Consider the following 17,584-nt stretch of genomic DNA (forward strand, 5'->3'; position numbering starts at 1 on the left):
GTGGTGTGCTGCTTGTTAGAAAGCCTTGCATTTGACTGTGATCACTTCATAATCTGTAATCACTTCATAATGTATTAGCTCATCTAGGTCTTTTAAAACACCACATATTAATAAATATTTATCAAAATAAATATTATCTTGATACTTACAAAATTATGCTGAAGTCTCGTGTCTGAAAAGGTTAAAAGGTCTATAAAATCCAGATTTGTACCATTTATGAATATTGTACGACCAGCGCTAAACATAATAAAAAAAACATACATATTATTTGGGGAAAGAAATAGTTTAGGTAAAAAGGTTTGAAACAAATTTGTAAAAAATACCGCTTGTTTTATAATTGCTTTAGGTACAGTGGTTTATTAAATAAAATACTGAGCAGAAATATAGTAACATTCCTACATGCCAATATATGGTGAAAACTGATTCATATTTTGACCTTAATGGAAGAAAAACAGATTATCCCGCAGTATTCACTGTAGACCTGTATGGGGCGCACAAAGTAGTTAAGTTCAGGCCTAGAACTGTTAAGAACTAGAAGTCCACAAGGACAGCTACCATCTTAGTTTGGGTATAAAACCCCAATCAGTCTGCTAGTGCTTTGCTTGTCAACATTTTGTTTACAGAACAGCTGTCGGGTTATTCTCTGTTCCTTGGTGCTGTGTCTTTCCCTGTTCTCTTTCATCTGGCTTCTAGTTCTGCAGATCTGCAGGTAATTTCTTGTTTTTGTCTTGTTATTTCCTTTGCACCCCTTCTACCACTGCTTTTGCATGTTGCGCTGCTGTCCTGGTAGCCAACTTTAATTTGTCTCGTTTTTTCTCTTAGTATTTTTTACCCCCTGCTTTTTGTTTGTTCCCCTAGCTACCATAGGTTTTGGTGAACCTCTGAACATTTTGCAGACACTTGGTTTTCCCAGCCTTATTACTTTAGTGTAACATTAAACCCCATCAGCTTTTACTTATTTTGGTCTCCTGTCTTTTGTCGGTTTCCATGTTACCTCCTAGGGTTCCATGCATCCTGATAATGACCTGTAAGAGATGTGTGCAGAGGTACAGCTAATGGAGACCGATTTGGGTGACATTATATTTTGGCTTTATTGAGCCTGTTCCTTTATCCAGGCAAAACTACAAAAACAGCAAAATAACAAACCCCTATCCCTTTGTAAGGGCTAACTTACTCCCCCATACCCTATCTGCAGGACTGGAGGGATATTCCCATTACCAGCCTATCACCCCAAAGTCTCAGGAGGTATCTTAAGCAGGTGGCCCTCCATGCCAGTCTCTGGCAGGTTCCTGGGTCCTTTGTGTCAAGAAAATATAGGTCTCTGGGTTTGTTGATCCCAGCACAGCCTTTGTGCTCGAGTCAGTGTCTGTGTGAAGGCTTCTCTGCTTTCCTGTGCCATTCTCTGCTTTCCTGTGTCATTCTCTCCTTTCCTGTGTCAGCCCAATTGTGAACTCCGGAATCTCTGTCCTGTTTCCAACAGGAGGCTTTTCTTAATGACTTAATTGGCCAGGTGGAGTCGGGTTAATCGTCTGCTGCACTTAACCAGATCCCAGCTGGATTTTAGAGATAGTTTCTTCAACAGGGATAAGTCCCTGTTACATGACCCCTTTAGAAAATACTCTTGGAGCATGTAGGCAGCAATAGTAATGCTAAATATTACCACAAAAAGAATAAACTGATAACCATTGGCCAATATTTCATATAACACCATGATGGTAACCCTGTGGGTTCCAGGTGTTTTGGAGTGGAGAAAATAAGTTCTGTGTGTATCACATGAGGCAATCTGGAAAATACATGACTGAAGTTGATTTTCCTTATGGATATAGTATTCCCCAGAGGAATAAACAAACATAATACTGTTTTTTATTGATCATTATTCTTATACACCTACTTGTGATAGACATACTATCTGTTTATTATATTATACTAATGAGAAGAGGCATTTCTGACTTTTTTTATGTATAGGTTTGATATGCCTTTTATAACAGTTAGGCTGATTTCCATTTAATATACTTTGTTGTATGCATATATGACAATCCTATTCCACAACTGTTTTGGTGCCTGTCATGTGAATCAACCAGAGTCATTACTGGCAGACACACACAGTCCCTGTAAACTCAGAACCCAAATCTACCACAACATTGAAGCCTCTGCTGTGTGTATTATATAGTATATGCAAGTGATCCAATGCTAGGTAAAATCCATCTCTAAATCCTCATTGAAGCCTCTGCTGTGTGTATTATATAGTATATGCAAGTGATCCAATGCTAGGTAAAATCCATCTCTAAATCCTCATTGAAGCCTCTGCTGTGTGTATTATATAGTATATGCAAGTGATCCAATGCTAGGTAAAATCCATCTCTAAATCCTAATTGAAGCCTCTGCTGTGTGTATTATATAGTATATGCAAGTGATCCAATGCTAGGTAAAATCCATCTCTAAATCCTCATTGAAGCCTCTGCTGTGTGTATTATATAGTATATGCAAGTGATCCAATGCTAGGTAAAAACCATATTTGAATGCTGTTTTCTGTCTACCCCTAATCAAATTAAGTGTTGCCACCTAGGCAGGGAACACCCTCTGTAGAAAACCATTTGTTTGAATGTGCCTCAGATGTGCTAATTAAGCAGACAGAACCACACTGTCATGTGACTTTTAGGCCTATATAAACCCAGTCAGAACAGCTAGTCTGCTTGCAGCCCATATCCAAGTGGCCCATTATAAGTGGCATGTCTACTGAACAACTGAAGTTTAAAAGGAAGTGGCCCATTATAAGTGGCATGTCTACTGAACAACTGAATTTAAAAGGAAGTGACCCATTATAAGTGGCATGTCTACTGAACAACTGAAGTTTAAAAGGAAGTGGCCCATTATAAGTGGCATGTCTACTGAACAACTGAAGTTTAAAAGGAAGTGGCCCATTATAAGTGGCATGTCTACTGAACAACTGAAGTTTAAAAGGAAGTGGCCCATTATAAGTGGCATGTCTACTGAACAACTGAAGTTTAAAAGGAAGTGGCCATTATAAGTGGCATGTCTACTGAACAACTGAAGTTTAAAAGGAAGTTCAAAAGAAGTGAGGAAGAAGTGGACACCCCATCTGGCCCTGATTCCTGCATTTGAACTACGCTGGAAAGGAGGATATCATCAATACCAGACTGCATCATTACTGCTGTGATGCTGCCTTTACCATTTATATTTGCTGTGACTTCACTTCTTCTCAAATTATGCACTTCTTTCTACCAGCCTCAGTATGTCTCAAACTCTATTCATATATCTCCATCTCTCCTTCCTTCCCCACTTCTCAGTTCACATGAACTCCTTTCTTACCTGCGTCCTCTGACACCACACAGCTATATCCCCTGCACTAAAAAACACCCCTACAAATCCTCCTCACACATCCTCTTTCTATCCATGCTTCTCCTCCTTGCTTCTGGGGATATCTCTCCCAATCCTGGTCCCTGTCTTATTTCTACTTGCTCTCGTCCTCGCCTCCCACATGCAACTTCTACTCCTTCTGGTGTCAACCCCTCCAACCTCATACCCATCCCCTGCCACCCTCCCTCCTCTCTCCCTTTCTTCTGTGCCCTTTGGAATGCTCGCTCCCTCTCTAACAAGTTCCTCTCTGTGCATGACTTCTTTCTCTCTCACTCCCTGCTTCTCTTTGCTATAACTGAGACCTGGCTCACTCAGTCTGACTCTGCTCTGGAATCTGCCCTCTCCTATGGTGGCCTTTCCTTCTCCCACACTCCGCGCACTGATGGCAGGGGTGGAGGCGTGGGGCTCCTGCTCTCCTCTCTCTGCCATTACCGAACCCTTTCTATTCCCCCCTCTCTTGCTTTTCCCTCCTTTGAGGCTCACACTGTCCATATCTTCTCTCCTCTCCCTGTTCATGTGGCGGTCATCTATCGCCCACCTACCTCTACTCATCCCCCTTCTGCCTTTCTCTCTCACTTTGAATCCTGGCTCTCTTTCTTTCTCTCCTCAGACTCCCCTGTTCTTCTCCTTGGGGACTTCAATTGCCACATCGATGACCCCTCTCTCTCTTGGGCTTCCCGCTTTCTTTCTCTTACCTCTTCTTTTGGCCTTCAACAGTGGACTGCAGCCAGCACCCACAAGGATGGCCACTACTTAGACCTGGTTTTCACTTAAAACATCTCTCTCTCTGATTTCTCCATTTCCCCTTTTCTTCTCTCTGACCATCATCTCATCTCATTCTCTTTATCTCGCTTCTCCCCTTCTCCACCTCCATCTACCCCCCGGTTCTGCAGAAACCTGCGCTCTATTCACTTACCTGACTTTGAGTCCACTTTACGCTCCTCCCTCTCCTCTCTCAGCTCTGCTACAGACCCTGACAACCTGGTCAGAAAGTACAACTCTGTCTTGTCCTCGTCTCTTGATCTACATGCCCCGCTTTCTCTCTGCCGCCCTCGCCCTTCTAACCCTAGACCCTGGCTAAATTCCCACACGCGCATGCTGCGTTCCTCCACTCGTTCCTCTGAACGCCTCTAGAGGAAGTCTCACACTCTCGCAGACTTCCTTCACTATAAATTTATGCTATCCTGTTTCAACTCTGCCCTCTCGCAAGCTAAACAAGCCTACTTTTCTGCACTAATCAACATGCACAAGTCTAACCCACGCCGACTGTTCTCTGTCTTTGATACTCTACTCAAACCACCCTCAGCTGCCTCTCCTTCCTCCATCTCCGCTCAGGACTTTGCTGACTATTTTAAGGAAAAGGTGGAATCCATACGGCAGAACATCCCCTCTGTTTCTTCCCCCCATCCTACACCTCTTCCTAACTCTCCTCCTGCCTTCCTTGACTCTTTTTCCACTGTCTCAGAGGAGGATGTGTCGCTGTTGATCGCCTCATCTCCCTCTACCACTTGCCCTCTTGACCCCATTCCCTCCCATCTCCTAAAACCTCTAGCTCCTACTATAATCCCTACGCTTACACACATTTTTAACTACTCCCTCTGCTCTGGAACCTTTCCATCCTCCTTCAAACATGCAACAGTCATACCATTACTCAAAAACAGCAAGCTTGACCCTACCTGTCTTTCTAACTATCGACCTGTCTCCCTCCTGCCTTTTGCCTCTAAACTCCTTGAACGTCTTGTATTCTCTCGCTTGCTCCATTTTCTCAACACCTATTCTCTCCTAGACCCTTTACAATCTGGCTTCCGCACTGCTCACTCCACCGAAACAGCCCTCACTAAAATAACTGACGACCTCCATGCTGCCAAAGACAGAGGTCATTACACTCTGCTCATATTACTCGACCTCTCTGCAGCATTTGACACAGTGGACCACCCTCTTCTCCTCCACATTCTCCATACTCTAGGTATTCGGAACAAAGCTCTATCCTGGATCTCATCCTACCTCTCCCATCGTACTTTTAGTGTCTCTTCTGCTAACACCTCCTCCTCCTCTATTGATCTCTCTGTGGGGGTACCCCAGGGCTCTGTCCTGGGACCTCTTCTCTTTTCTCTGTACACACTCTCTCTAGGTGACCTAATAACATCTTTTGGGTTTAATTATCACCTCTATGCCGACGACACACAAATATACTTTTCAACACCTGACCTTACACCTGCTGTACAAACCAAAGTTTCTGAATGTCTCTCTGCTATATCATCCTGGATGGCCCTCCGACGCCTTAAACTCAACATGGCTAAAACAGAGCTCCTCATACTTCCTCCCAAACCTGGCCCTACTACCTCCTTCCACATTACTGTTGGAACTACAATCATTCACCCAGTAGCCCAAGCACGCTGCCTAGGGGTCACACTCAACTCATCTCTCACATTAGCCCCTCACATTCAAAACATTTCTAAAACTTGTCGCTTTTTCCTCCGCGATATAACTAAGATACGCCCTTTCCTCTGTTGTTCGACTGCTAAAACTCTGACTCAGGCCCTCATTTTCTCCCGTCTTGATTACTGTAACCTCCTGCTGTCTGGCTTTCCTGCCTCTCACCTGTCTCCCCTACAATCTATCCTAAATGCTGCTGCCAGAATCACTCTACTCTTTCCTAGATCTGTCTCAGCATCTCCCCTCCTGAAATCCCTCTCCTGGCTTCCGATCAAATCCCGCATCTCACACTCCATTCTTCTCCTCACTTTTAAAGCTTTACATTCTTCTGCCCCTCCTTACATCTCATCCCTAATTTCTCGCTATGCACCATCCAGACTCTTGCGTTCTTCTCAAGGATGTCTTCTTTCTACCCCCTTTGTATCTAAAGCCCTCTCCCGCCTTAAACCTTTTTCACTGACTGCCCCACACCTCTGGAATGCCCTTCCCCTCAGTACCCGACTAGCACCCTCTCTATCCACCTTTAAGACCCACCTTAAGACACACTTGCTTAAAGAAGCATATGAATAGCACTGTGGATATTCTGAACACAGGATACATAAAGCTTGGCCCCCTGCAGACGCACTTACCAGAACTCCCTCCTACTGTCTCTGTACGTTCTACCTACTGTACCTACCAATTAGACTGTAAGCTCCTCGGGGCAGGGACTTCTCTTCCGAAATGTTACTTTTATGTCTAAAGAACTTATTCCCATGATCTGTTATTTATATTATCTGTTATTTATTTGATTACCACATGTATTACTACTGTTAAGCGCTATGTACACTAATGGCGCTATATAAATAAAGACATACAATACAATACAACATATATATCTGTGTGAAAAAAAAATGCTTCTAGGATTGTGACCTCATGTGTAGAGCCAAAAACAACGTCCTAGTGCTACATCTAACTTGAGAGATTATACAGTTAAAGCTGCAGTTCGGTCAATATCCTGCATGTGTGTTTTTTTTTTAATAAATCAGTTCTGTAGTAAGAAAAAATACTTTTAGCATTTTCTGTTTAAAAAAAAAACAACTTTTAAAGACCAATTTTCTTGTATTCTATTTTAACAGCCATTTGCTAAGGCACTGCCCCTTCATGTCCTGTCACAAGCTCTGGCACACCCCTTTGTCAGCCCTGCCCTCCCTCTAGCACTTGTCAGTGCAGGATTGCTCATGAATATTCATGAGCTTCCACTGACAGACAAGCAGAATATAAACAGATCCCTTCACTAATTATGTCACCAAATTTCGACCTATCAATACATGGAGAACGAATTGAGCTGCAGCTATACAGTTCTTTAGGTAATTAGAGATTGCACACATAAAACTTTTGAAGTAAAAAAAAAAAAATTAAAAAAAAAAAGACTGAACTGCAGCTTTAAATACTTATCTGTTTATCTTCTCATAAGCAATTAAAAAGGTGGGATGAGCGAGCTTGGAAACAGGGAGGTTTGTGACCCCTCCTCCCTGTTTTCCAGCTCATCTAACACACCTTTTTAATTGCAGTTCTTGCTAAGCACCTGTAAATGACCTGTCTTTTAAGCAGCTCTCCCTCAATTAGAGAGGTTATGGGAGCTTTTTGCAGGTGCAGCAGTGTTAGGACCTACAGATGGGCCATACCGTGACATGGTTGTAGGCTTAAAATACTTTGGCCAAAGAATTAAACTAAATAACCCTTGCTTAGGAGAAGATATACAGATACATATTTAACTTTATAATTTGTCAAGTTGGATGTAGCACTGGGCCTTTTTATCGTTTGTTCATTACTGGCAGACTCACTATATGCAAGGGTAGCCTGTACATCATGGCCCCCACCCCCCTTGAAAAAGCTCATGGAGAAACGTGTGGTCACATCACAGGGACCTCATAGATATGATCCTGGAATAGTAGGACAGTGTGTACCGGCATACAACAGGATGCTTGATTACGTGCTCCTAACTTCTTTGACACTACCTGCACATCATCATGTGTGTGAGGGTACAGCCCTCGCCTCCCTTGTTATAGCTTGACTGTCCTTGTTCCATCCTTCTATTTGTTCCATCTGATCCCGGACCACCGGGACAAGGGTCTACATTGATGTGGATATGAGAACAGGGAGTCTTCTTTTAGGTATGTGCTTTACTCTTTGCATCTCACTATATGATAATATTTAGGGACATACAGTACTCTTCTGAATGTAGCATTTAGTGGTCAACTAGTCATGGTTTGCCCATTGTTAGCTGGCTACTAGGGTGTCAACATATCACAAAATGTATAAATGTTAAAGTAACTTTTATCATGTAGTGTAGGGCTAGGCGTAATGTAACATTAAGATAAACTAGCGTGATCCTGAAATAACATGATGCTACAGTAACGCCAATGAGCCTACTAACGTCTACATATAATTAGCTTAGTGAATACTGCGTTATCTCAGGGAAAATAATGGACATACCTGGTATAGGTAAGCCAAAGTTATTTAATGTAATGAAGGATAGTGTAAGCCCCATGTGATGGCAGATACAGCAGACATTCAGAATAACCTAAAACAGAAAGGGCCTTCATCCATGGATAAATATGAATGCTTACTGGAGTTGGGAATGAGAAAAGTTTACACATATGAGACATAGGGGTAGATCCACAAAGCTCAGTTAAATCAGGGCTCATAATGGGATGTTACTTAAAACAGGAATGGACTTTATTTTCCCTGAGGTAAACACGTATCCTCAATGCTAATTATATGCATAAACAGCATCCAAACAACATCTCATTACATAGGCTTAATGTCCCATTATTGTAGCATAGTTTTGGCTTATCTTCCAATATCGAGACATTACATATGTCTGAAACAGACCCTCAAATAGGTCTTTAGCTCAAACATTGAGAAGAGGAGAGGGAAATAATGCCTGGAAATTATGCTATGTTAGTTAACGCTAACACCACCCTAACACCTGTCAACGCTAACACCACCCTAACACCTGTCACTAGTTTTAAATACCTGGGCTTATGGTTTGACTCCCACTTAACATTCGGGATGCACATTGATACCCTGACAACCAAGACCTATGCCAAACTAGGGGTACTTTACAGGAACAAATCCTCCCTAAGTCTCCTGGTCAGAAAGCGTATTACACAGCAGATACTAATGCCAATTATTGACTATGGAGACATAGTATATGGCTCGGCTCCTCAAACCCACCTTAGCAAACTTGACACCCTCTACAATTCAATTTGTCGTTTTGTTCTCCAATGCAACTACAACACGCATCACTGCGAAATGCTCAAAGAACTAGATTGGTCATCACTAGAGTCTAGGCGCAAAGTTCACCTTTTCTGTCTCACCCTCAAATACTTTCTGGGCAAGCTACCCAGCTACCTGAACAAGCTCCTCACCCCTACCACATGCAGCACCTATCACCTGAGATCAGACTCCAAAAGACTATTCATGGTCCCAAGACTCAACAAAGTATCCGGACGTTCCTCCTTCTCCTTCCGTGCACCCCAAAACTGGAACAACCTACCAGAGACTCTCATATCCACCACCAGCTTAAGTTCTTTCAAATCTAAGGCTGTCTCACACTTTAATCTGGTCTGTAACTGTTTCATACGCTCATAATATATATTTTCTTTAACTGTGCACGCAATGTCTTGTATATAATGTATACCTTGTTCATTTATGTAACTGTATTTGTAACCATGTATTATTTTGTTTTACTCTGTGCCCAGGACATACTTGAAAACGAGAGGTAACTCTCAATGTATTACTTCCTGGTAAAATATTTTATAAATAAATAAATAAATGGTGCCTAACCCATCCAGATCTTGTAAAAGTCCTATTTCAGGGTCTGGATGGGAGTATCGCCAGGTTGAGATATAACCTAACTAACATAACATTAAGTCCCTGTGTTAACCTGAATTGGACTTATATGCAATGATATGCAAAGCAATAATAATGCCTCATTTACATATCATTTACATCTCATTATCCCTAATATTCATTATATAGATGTAGCAATGACAACAACTGTGATATTCTGCATTATAATGTTATGTGTTGTGTTATCAGCAGGAGCAATGAAGTCTACTACATCTGTAGTTAATGCAATGCTCTTTATTTGGGAAAACAAAGTGTTGTTATTGTCCTTTGAAGATACACCATTAGGGTTAATATGACGTTAAGTCACATAACAGAGCTCTGTGGATCTGAGCCATAATTGGCAAACGTTTCACAAGTTTTTAGGTTGCCTTCCTCTGGATCAAAAACGACTATAAAAATAGAACTGCTCTCGCCCAATTAGAATTTGACAAAGGTTGAACTTTATCGACATATGTCTTTTTTTTAACGTTATCTACTGTGCTACCAATACATGGATAACAATAAAAAATAATAGTATCTCCTAAATCTTGCTGTAAAAATATTACCTGGCCCACGTTGTACTTGGAAATATCTGATGACATGATGGTAAGGATTCATAGTAAATATTCTTTGCTTGGTGACAGTTAAGCCCATCAAAGCTTGCACACAAGCTCTTAATTCCTCTGTGGCTCGGTGGCAGAGAGACAATGGCATGTGTATTATTGATGACACTGGATATTATAACTCTAAAAGAAAACAAATAGTCAGATAAATAGAATTATTGTTACCAGAATTTGTGTATGAATATACAAAAAAGGTAACGATAACAAAATAATTTGTTCTTTTTTGTTCTGTCCGAAATTCTGTTAGACCACAATGTGTTTGAGTAACTAAAAGGCACCATATGAAGTGTTAACCTCAGAATGTTGGATGGGCGGCTACAGTACATATTGTTTTGAGATCAAATGTAAAGCCATCCAGTAGAGATGGTGTCAAAAGTGCAAAGCGACTTGCTCTGCAAGTTTTAGATATGTTGCAGAATAATTAGGGCTGCTTCAGCTCATTTGCTTTATCAGTACCCAAACCTCATATGGGCTGAAGGAGTGGCTTATCCGTAATAACGATGCCTTGAAAACAGGTGAACATGTGTGAATGCCAGTGTCCGTTCTTTGTTTAAAGTGTGAGCGATTGCAAAATTGTACTCATTCTATTTTTAATGTAGAAGTTACAAAATACACTTCACTTCCTTACATTGCAACACAACATAGAAAATAAGTGAGTGAGACCGCATCACCATAAATAGTACAATGAAGTAAAGTGATAGGTGCTCTGGAGGATAATGTTATGATATTAACAGTGTTGATCAAAAAAGATGATCAGAAAGATGTCCCCCTCTATTGAGCACTCAATCCTATATATGGTCTGAAGTTGGACTAAAAATTAGCCCCGCAGTATAATTCTGCAAAAAACTGGTAAGTTTCATAGAATCACCGCGGAAATCAAAAATAATAAAATTGTATTAATTCTACATAGATAGTTAAAAACACATATACATTATTAAAAATCCCCATGCTAATGTGGCAGATGAGTATGTGGTCGCACAATAGAGTAAGTCTGATATAGAGATACATATCTATCAGACTTACTCTATTGTGCGACCACATACTCATCTGCCACATTAGCATGGGGATTTTTAATAATGTATATGTGTTTTTAACTATCTATGTAGAATTAATAAAATTTTATTATTTTTGATTTCCGCGGTGATTCTGGGAAACTTACCAGTTTTTTGCAGAATTATACTGCGGGGCTAATTTTTAGTCCAACTTCAGACCATATATAGGATTGAGTGCTCAATAGAGGGGAACATCTTTCTGATCATCTTTTTGATCAACACTGTTAATATTGCAACACAACATTCCAGTTTTGTCGGCAAATAAAATTACATATTAAATTGTTTCTCATGGATATGGATATATATATATATATATATATATATATATATATAACACAACAAAAGAAAAAATTGGCGCCAATCTAAGACACTATATATATATATATATATATACTCTCTAAACAATATATGTAAAACCTATACTATGCACAGTGGAACAGATAAAAATATATAATTAGTACAATAAAACTATATGAAAAATAGTAAAATAAAATAAAATAACAAAAGAAAATGTCCAGAAAAATATATAATAAAAAAGAGTCTCTGCAGCCCGAATGAAGGGAACACCACTTCCTTGAAGATATTTACAAAAACACAGAAAAAACAGGCGCACTCATAGCGTAAAATTGTATAACAATAATATTTATGGAATTAAGGATTTTAAAAATGCACACTCACAAACACAGCTGAATAAAAGGCATATTTGAGTGAAACTCAGTCAATCAGACGCAGGAACCCGATATGGAAGACTTCAGTGTGATGTCCGGTGTACGTCTATTGCAGAAGCCCCTCTTGTGTGCTTTCGGAGACCGGAGAGCACGAGGGACACCGCCTTCCTCTTGCTCCGGCGTCACACAGTGAGTTCTCTGATCCAAGACTCGCGAGAACTCGGTGACGTCAGTGAGTTTCAACCGGAGAAAGTTCACAATAGAAAACGGGCTGAACGGTTTCACTCAAATATGCCTTTTATTCAGCTGAGTTTGTGAGTGTGCATTTTTAAAATCCTTCATTCCATAAATATTATTGTTATACAATTTTACGCTATGAGTGCGCCTATTTTTTCTGTGTTTTTGTAGATATATATATTGTGACAGAAACCAGGGGTTGGTAATAAACTCCATATACAGGGCTCCCAGGATACTGAACAGTTTCTGTCCTGTCTAAGCTGAACAGGGCAGCCTCGTGGTACAGGCACTCCATTCCACAGTTTGTCTGCTGCCTGTTTTCTGTCACCTGTCATGCTGATTAGAGTTCAGGTATATAAGACCTGTTTCCTGTTTCCTCTGGGCCCCGCCCAAGAGCCTGGAAGGCTGCTGAACTGCAGAGGGGTGAGAAAGCCTCTTTCCCAAATCGCTTCATTCATTCTGTTAGTTTGTCTAAAGACTGCAAAGGTACTTATTTTGTTGGTGGAAGTGGATAAGCCACTTCCAACTCTGAGTCAGGGACATCTAAGTTTAAGTTATCGCTCAGACGAGCAGCTTTTTGTTTGGCTTTGTTTTCTGTTTAAACTGTGGCAGTCTCAGTGCCTGGGACTGAATAAACCAGGCATAGCCTGTTTAAAGGAACAGTACGTGACGTCTCATCATTTAACCTACCCTAAAAGACCGTGTTCTAACAGTCCCGGACAGACGGCGGAGCCCCGGAGTAAGCCGTTTGTCACAATATATATATATATATATATATATATGGATACAAAAGCCCCAGTTTACTTACTCTTGTGGCGTACAGCTGCTGGCACCGATTAACACCATTCCTGATAGGTTCTGGAAGTTCTGACCTGTCACTGTCACCTTCTTCTTTCCAATAGATGAAATCCTTTCAGGGTTGACAGATGTAATTAGAATCTGTTAAGAATAAAAAAAATAGTTACATCAATATTACGATGGGCACCGTACGGTGAGCAGGTTCGAAATCCAAGTTTGTTTGGAAGATCGAGTCGAACTTCGGAACAATCTTTCAAATCCCAGCTAAAATTAAGCCAAAACCTCATAAAGGATCCTTCTCGGTTTCCTTTCTTACTGGTTGCGGTTGTCATTTTTGAGTTAAAAAATAAATAAAATAAAAATAATTTATAAACAGGTTGAATTTTTTTGAGAACCCCCCCCCCCCCCCGACAAACTTTTCGGAAACATTCAAAATTTAAAAAAACAAAACATGATTGTCCAAATTTTCAAGAAAACAAAAAGATATTTTTTTTGTGTCATTATTTACAAATCAATCAAATTCTGGGAAAACTAGAACCAAAATATGAGGGAAAGTGCCCACCCTTTAATAAATCATACATTTAATACAGCCGACAAGTGTGAAAAGCATGGGTAGCATTATCAGAGGATATTTCTGCAGCAAAGCTTAGACCAAGAAATTGACCATCATCAATAATTTTGACGCTCAATGACATCATATGGATCATAGTTTGACTGTCTTTTGTATTGATAAAGTAGATAGCTATTAGTAAATACTGTATGTCAGAATTACTACATGGGATCAATCTCCAGTGAATAATAAACGATAACGCAGAGTTTGCCTAATCTGCAGATGGTTACAAGATAGGAAGATTTTATAAGCTACTTCCTCTTATTTTCTCAAGATATAAACTTTGTGGTTTTCCAACGAATATGATAGTTGATCAACAGTACTGTGCATACAAACGCAGTGCTTTCAATTCTCTTCACCCCATAAATAATTTATAGCAAAAAATTGTATTTTCTTATTATTCTTTTATTCTAACCTGACTCAACGTTTGAGTAGAGTAGAGGTTTTATCACTTAAAAAAAATATCTTGCAACACAAAGAAAAGTAATTCAAAGCATTCCAGATACCAAGATATACAGTATGGTTTATTTATTTTCCAAAAATATGTTAATCTGGATATACTGCACATATCTAGATTTATGGCATCATGTATTTCCAACACACACTTAATGAACGGTCACTTAGTGTATATAAATGTGTGTGTATGTATGTATGTATATTGTGACAGAAACCAGGGGATGGTAATAAATTCCGTATATAGGGCTCCCAGGATACTAGACAGTTTCTATCCTGTTTGGCCTGGGAGTGCAGCCTTATAATACATACACTCCATCCCACAGTTTGGCAAGCGCTGGAACTGAGGGATGAGAGATCCAGACCAGAGTTTGTCTGCTGCCTGATTTCTGTCACCTGTCATGCTAATTAGGAATCAGGTATGAAAGACTGATTTCCTGTTTGCTCTGGTCTCTCCACAAGAGCCAGGAGGCTGGAAGGCTGCTGAACTACAGAGGGGAGAAGCCTCTTCCACAAACAGGTTCAATCTTTCTGTTCATTTGTGTAAGACTGCAAAAGTACCTTGTTTTGTTGTTGGGAGTGGAAAAGCCACTTCCAACCCTGAGTCAGGGATATCTAAGTTAAGTTATCGCTCAGGTGAGCAGCTTTTGTTTTGATCTGTTTTCTGTTGTATGCCCTGTGGCAGTCTCAGTGCCTGGGACTGAATAAACCAGGCATAGCCTGTTTAAAGGAACAGTACGTGACGCCTCATCATTTAACCTACCCTAAAAGACCGTGTTCTAAACAGTCCCGGACAAACGACGGAGCCCCGGAGTAAGCCGTTTGTCACATATGGTGGAGAATACGGGCAGAGCACTAGGGGGTCTGCGGGTTGAAGAACTTTGAAAGAAAAAAAAAAAAAAGTTTTTTTCATCCTCTGCAAACAAGATGGAAGACGTGGTGGGTGCGCTGGTACGCAATGTCGCTGCCCAGAAAGACGCGAATGAAACCCAGCAACAGCTGTTAATAGCCCAGCAAGAAACTAATGCAAACCAGCAGCAGACGAATGCAGCCCAGCAACAGCTGCTAATAGCCCAGCAAGAGATTAATGCCAACCAGCAACAGGCGAATGCCAACCAGCAACAGGCGAATGCAAACCAGCAACAGACGAATGAAGCCCTGCAAAACGCGAATGCAAACCAGCAAGAGACAAACCGCTTGCTGAGAGAGGAGCAACAGCGGTTCGCTCAGGGCTTTCAGCAGGAACTCGAGATCCTGAGGGGGACTATCAGTAACCTTCCACTGGCAGCGGCAGCCCCAGTTCCGAAAATGACCAGGGCAAGCCACTACCTTCAGAAGATGGGACCCTCGGATGATGTGGAAGCCTATCTTCTCACGTTTGAACGCACGGCACAGAGAGAGGGATGGCCAGAAGCTGAGTGGGCTGGTCTAATCGCACCCTTCCTAAGCGGCGAACCCCAGAAGGCTTACTTTGATCTAGAGCCAGCCGAAGCAAACGTCTATGCAAAATTGAAGTTCGAGATCCTCGCCCGCCTCGGCGTAACCACGGCTGTTCGCGCCCAAAGGTTTCACGCATGGTCCTTCACGATGGATAAAGCCACCCGAAGCCAGATGTATGACCTCATCCACCTCGCCCGGAAGTGGCTACAACCCGAGATCAACTCAGCCAGCCACATCGTGGAACGGTTGGTCATGGACCAGTTCTTGAGGAAACTTCCCTCTGCCTTACGCCGTTGGGTCAGTCGGAGTGACCCCCACAATGCGGATGAGCTTGTGGCCCTCGTAGAAAGGTACAATGCAGCAGAAGAGCACCCGCAACCCACAGTCGTGGAGCAACCCCACTACCCGAGGTTCCAGGACTCTTCCAGAGACGGTAAAAGGGTACCGGGGTTAAGGGGCGCTGAAGAGCGGCGACCCCCTTCACGCAGCACAAGCAACAGTGGTTCGCACACTAAGGGCAATAGCCAACATGGGGAGCCGGGAAAAGGCTCTAAGTGGGACACAGACTATGTACCTAAATGTGTAAATTGTCATGAGAGGGGCCACACAGCAAAAATCTGCCCACTAAATGATGAGCCCATGCAATGCAACAGCGTGGAACCTTATTCGCTGTTGTCCCAATGTATGGGCCCTAGCCCAGAGGACCCCTTGAATAACCATCTGTGGGCATTTGTAAAGGTTAATGGTAAGAGGGTTCGGGCACTTCTTGACTCTGGGAGCATGGTCACACTAGTGTCCGAATACCTCTTGCCCATTAAGAAGAAACAGAGAAACAGTTCACAAAGAGTGGCAATTTGTTGTATACATGGGGATAATCATGAATATTCCACTGTTGATGTTTTTTTTGAAACAGAGTTTGGTTCTTTAGATTTCAAGGTGGGTATTGTACCCAAACTGGCACATGATGTGTTAATAGGGACCGACTTTCCCCATTTTCTAAAAATGTGGTCCCCCGCTCAGAATAGCGCCCAGAGTTCAATAGCGGACCATAACGAAGTATTAGAAGAAACAAATCCTTTCCCTTTTTCAGAAATGGAGGTTGACGAGGGCCCAAATAAGAAGGGGGAAAAGGAGGAGTGCTGTAAAATTCCCTTCCCCATCACTACTTTGGTAGGGAATACCCCAAATCAAGATGTTGAGCAGACACTTACCACCCCAGAACCGGATAAGACCCTCGCTGACCTAGAGGTCAGTCCTGGGAGTTTTAAGAAGGCCCAGTGGGAGGACCCCACATTAGCGGTAGCAAGGGGAAATATACGGGACCAGAATAGTACTCCTGGCCAACCAGATAGGTCTCTTGCTTACCCCTACTTCGAGGTAGAGAACGACCTAGTATATCGGGTTGATAAAAGGAAATCAGTTACAACTAAACAATTGTTGGTACCACGGACATTCCGTAACGTAGTATTACACCTCGCACATAGTCATCCATTGGGGGGACACCTAGGGGTGGAAAAGACAAAAGAAAAGGTTCTCCGAAGCTTCTATTGGCCTGGGGTTCTGGCAGAAATTACGAATTATTGTTCCTCATGCCCAGAATGTCAGATCACCGCCCCGTTCAAGGCGTACCGCAGCCCATTGGTACCCCTTCCCATAATAGAGGTACCATTTGACCGGATTGCTATGGATCTAGTAGGACCCCTAATAAAGTCTGCTAGGGGACATCAGCATATATTGGTAATATTAGATTATGCCACCCGATATCCGGAGGCAGTTCCCCTACGTAGCACCTCAGCTAAAAACATAGCAAAAGAGTTAGTAGTTCTGTTTTCCCGGTCGGGATTCCTAAAGAGATTCTATCTGACCAGGGAACACCATTTATGTCCCAAGTAACGAAAGAGCTATGTAAACTCCTAAAAATCAAGCATCTCAGAACCTCAGTCTATCATCCACAAACAGATGGTTTAGTGGAAAGGTTCAATAAAACCTTAAAGAGCATGTTACGGCGGGCGG

The 17,584-nt window shown here is 41.8% G+C and overlaps 1 protein-coding gene across 1 annotated transcript in view; it reads right to left on the bottom strand.

The window, feature by feature from the left end:
• The window catches only part of PLXNC1 (plexin C1), a 146,654-nt gene that overhangs the window by 73,886 nt on the left and 55,184 nt on the right, over positions 1-17,584 (bottom strand). Inside the window, exons 10-12 of the mRNA XM_075599091.1 lie at positions 13,079-13,209; positions 10,257-10,436; positions 150-237 (exon numbers count right to left, since the gene is read on the bottom strand). Coding sequence (XP_075455206.1) covers positions 150-237; positions 10,257-10,436; positions 13,079-13,209 — 399 coding nt within the window. The remainder of the gene's footprint in view (positions 1-149; positions 238-10,256; positions 10,437-13,078; positions 13,210-17,584) is intronic.

This window comes from Ascaphus truei, chromosome 5 (genome assembly GCF_040206685.1).
Source record: "Ascaphus truei isolate aAscTru1 chromosome 5, aAscTru1.hap1, whole genome shotgun sequence".
NCBI classification, from domain to species: Eukaryota; Metazoa; Chordata; class Amphibia; order Anura; family Ascaphidae; genus Ascaphus; species Ascaphus truei.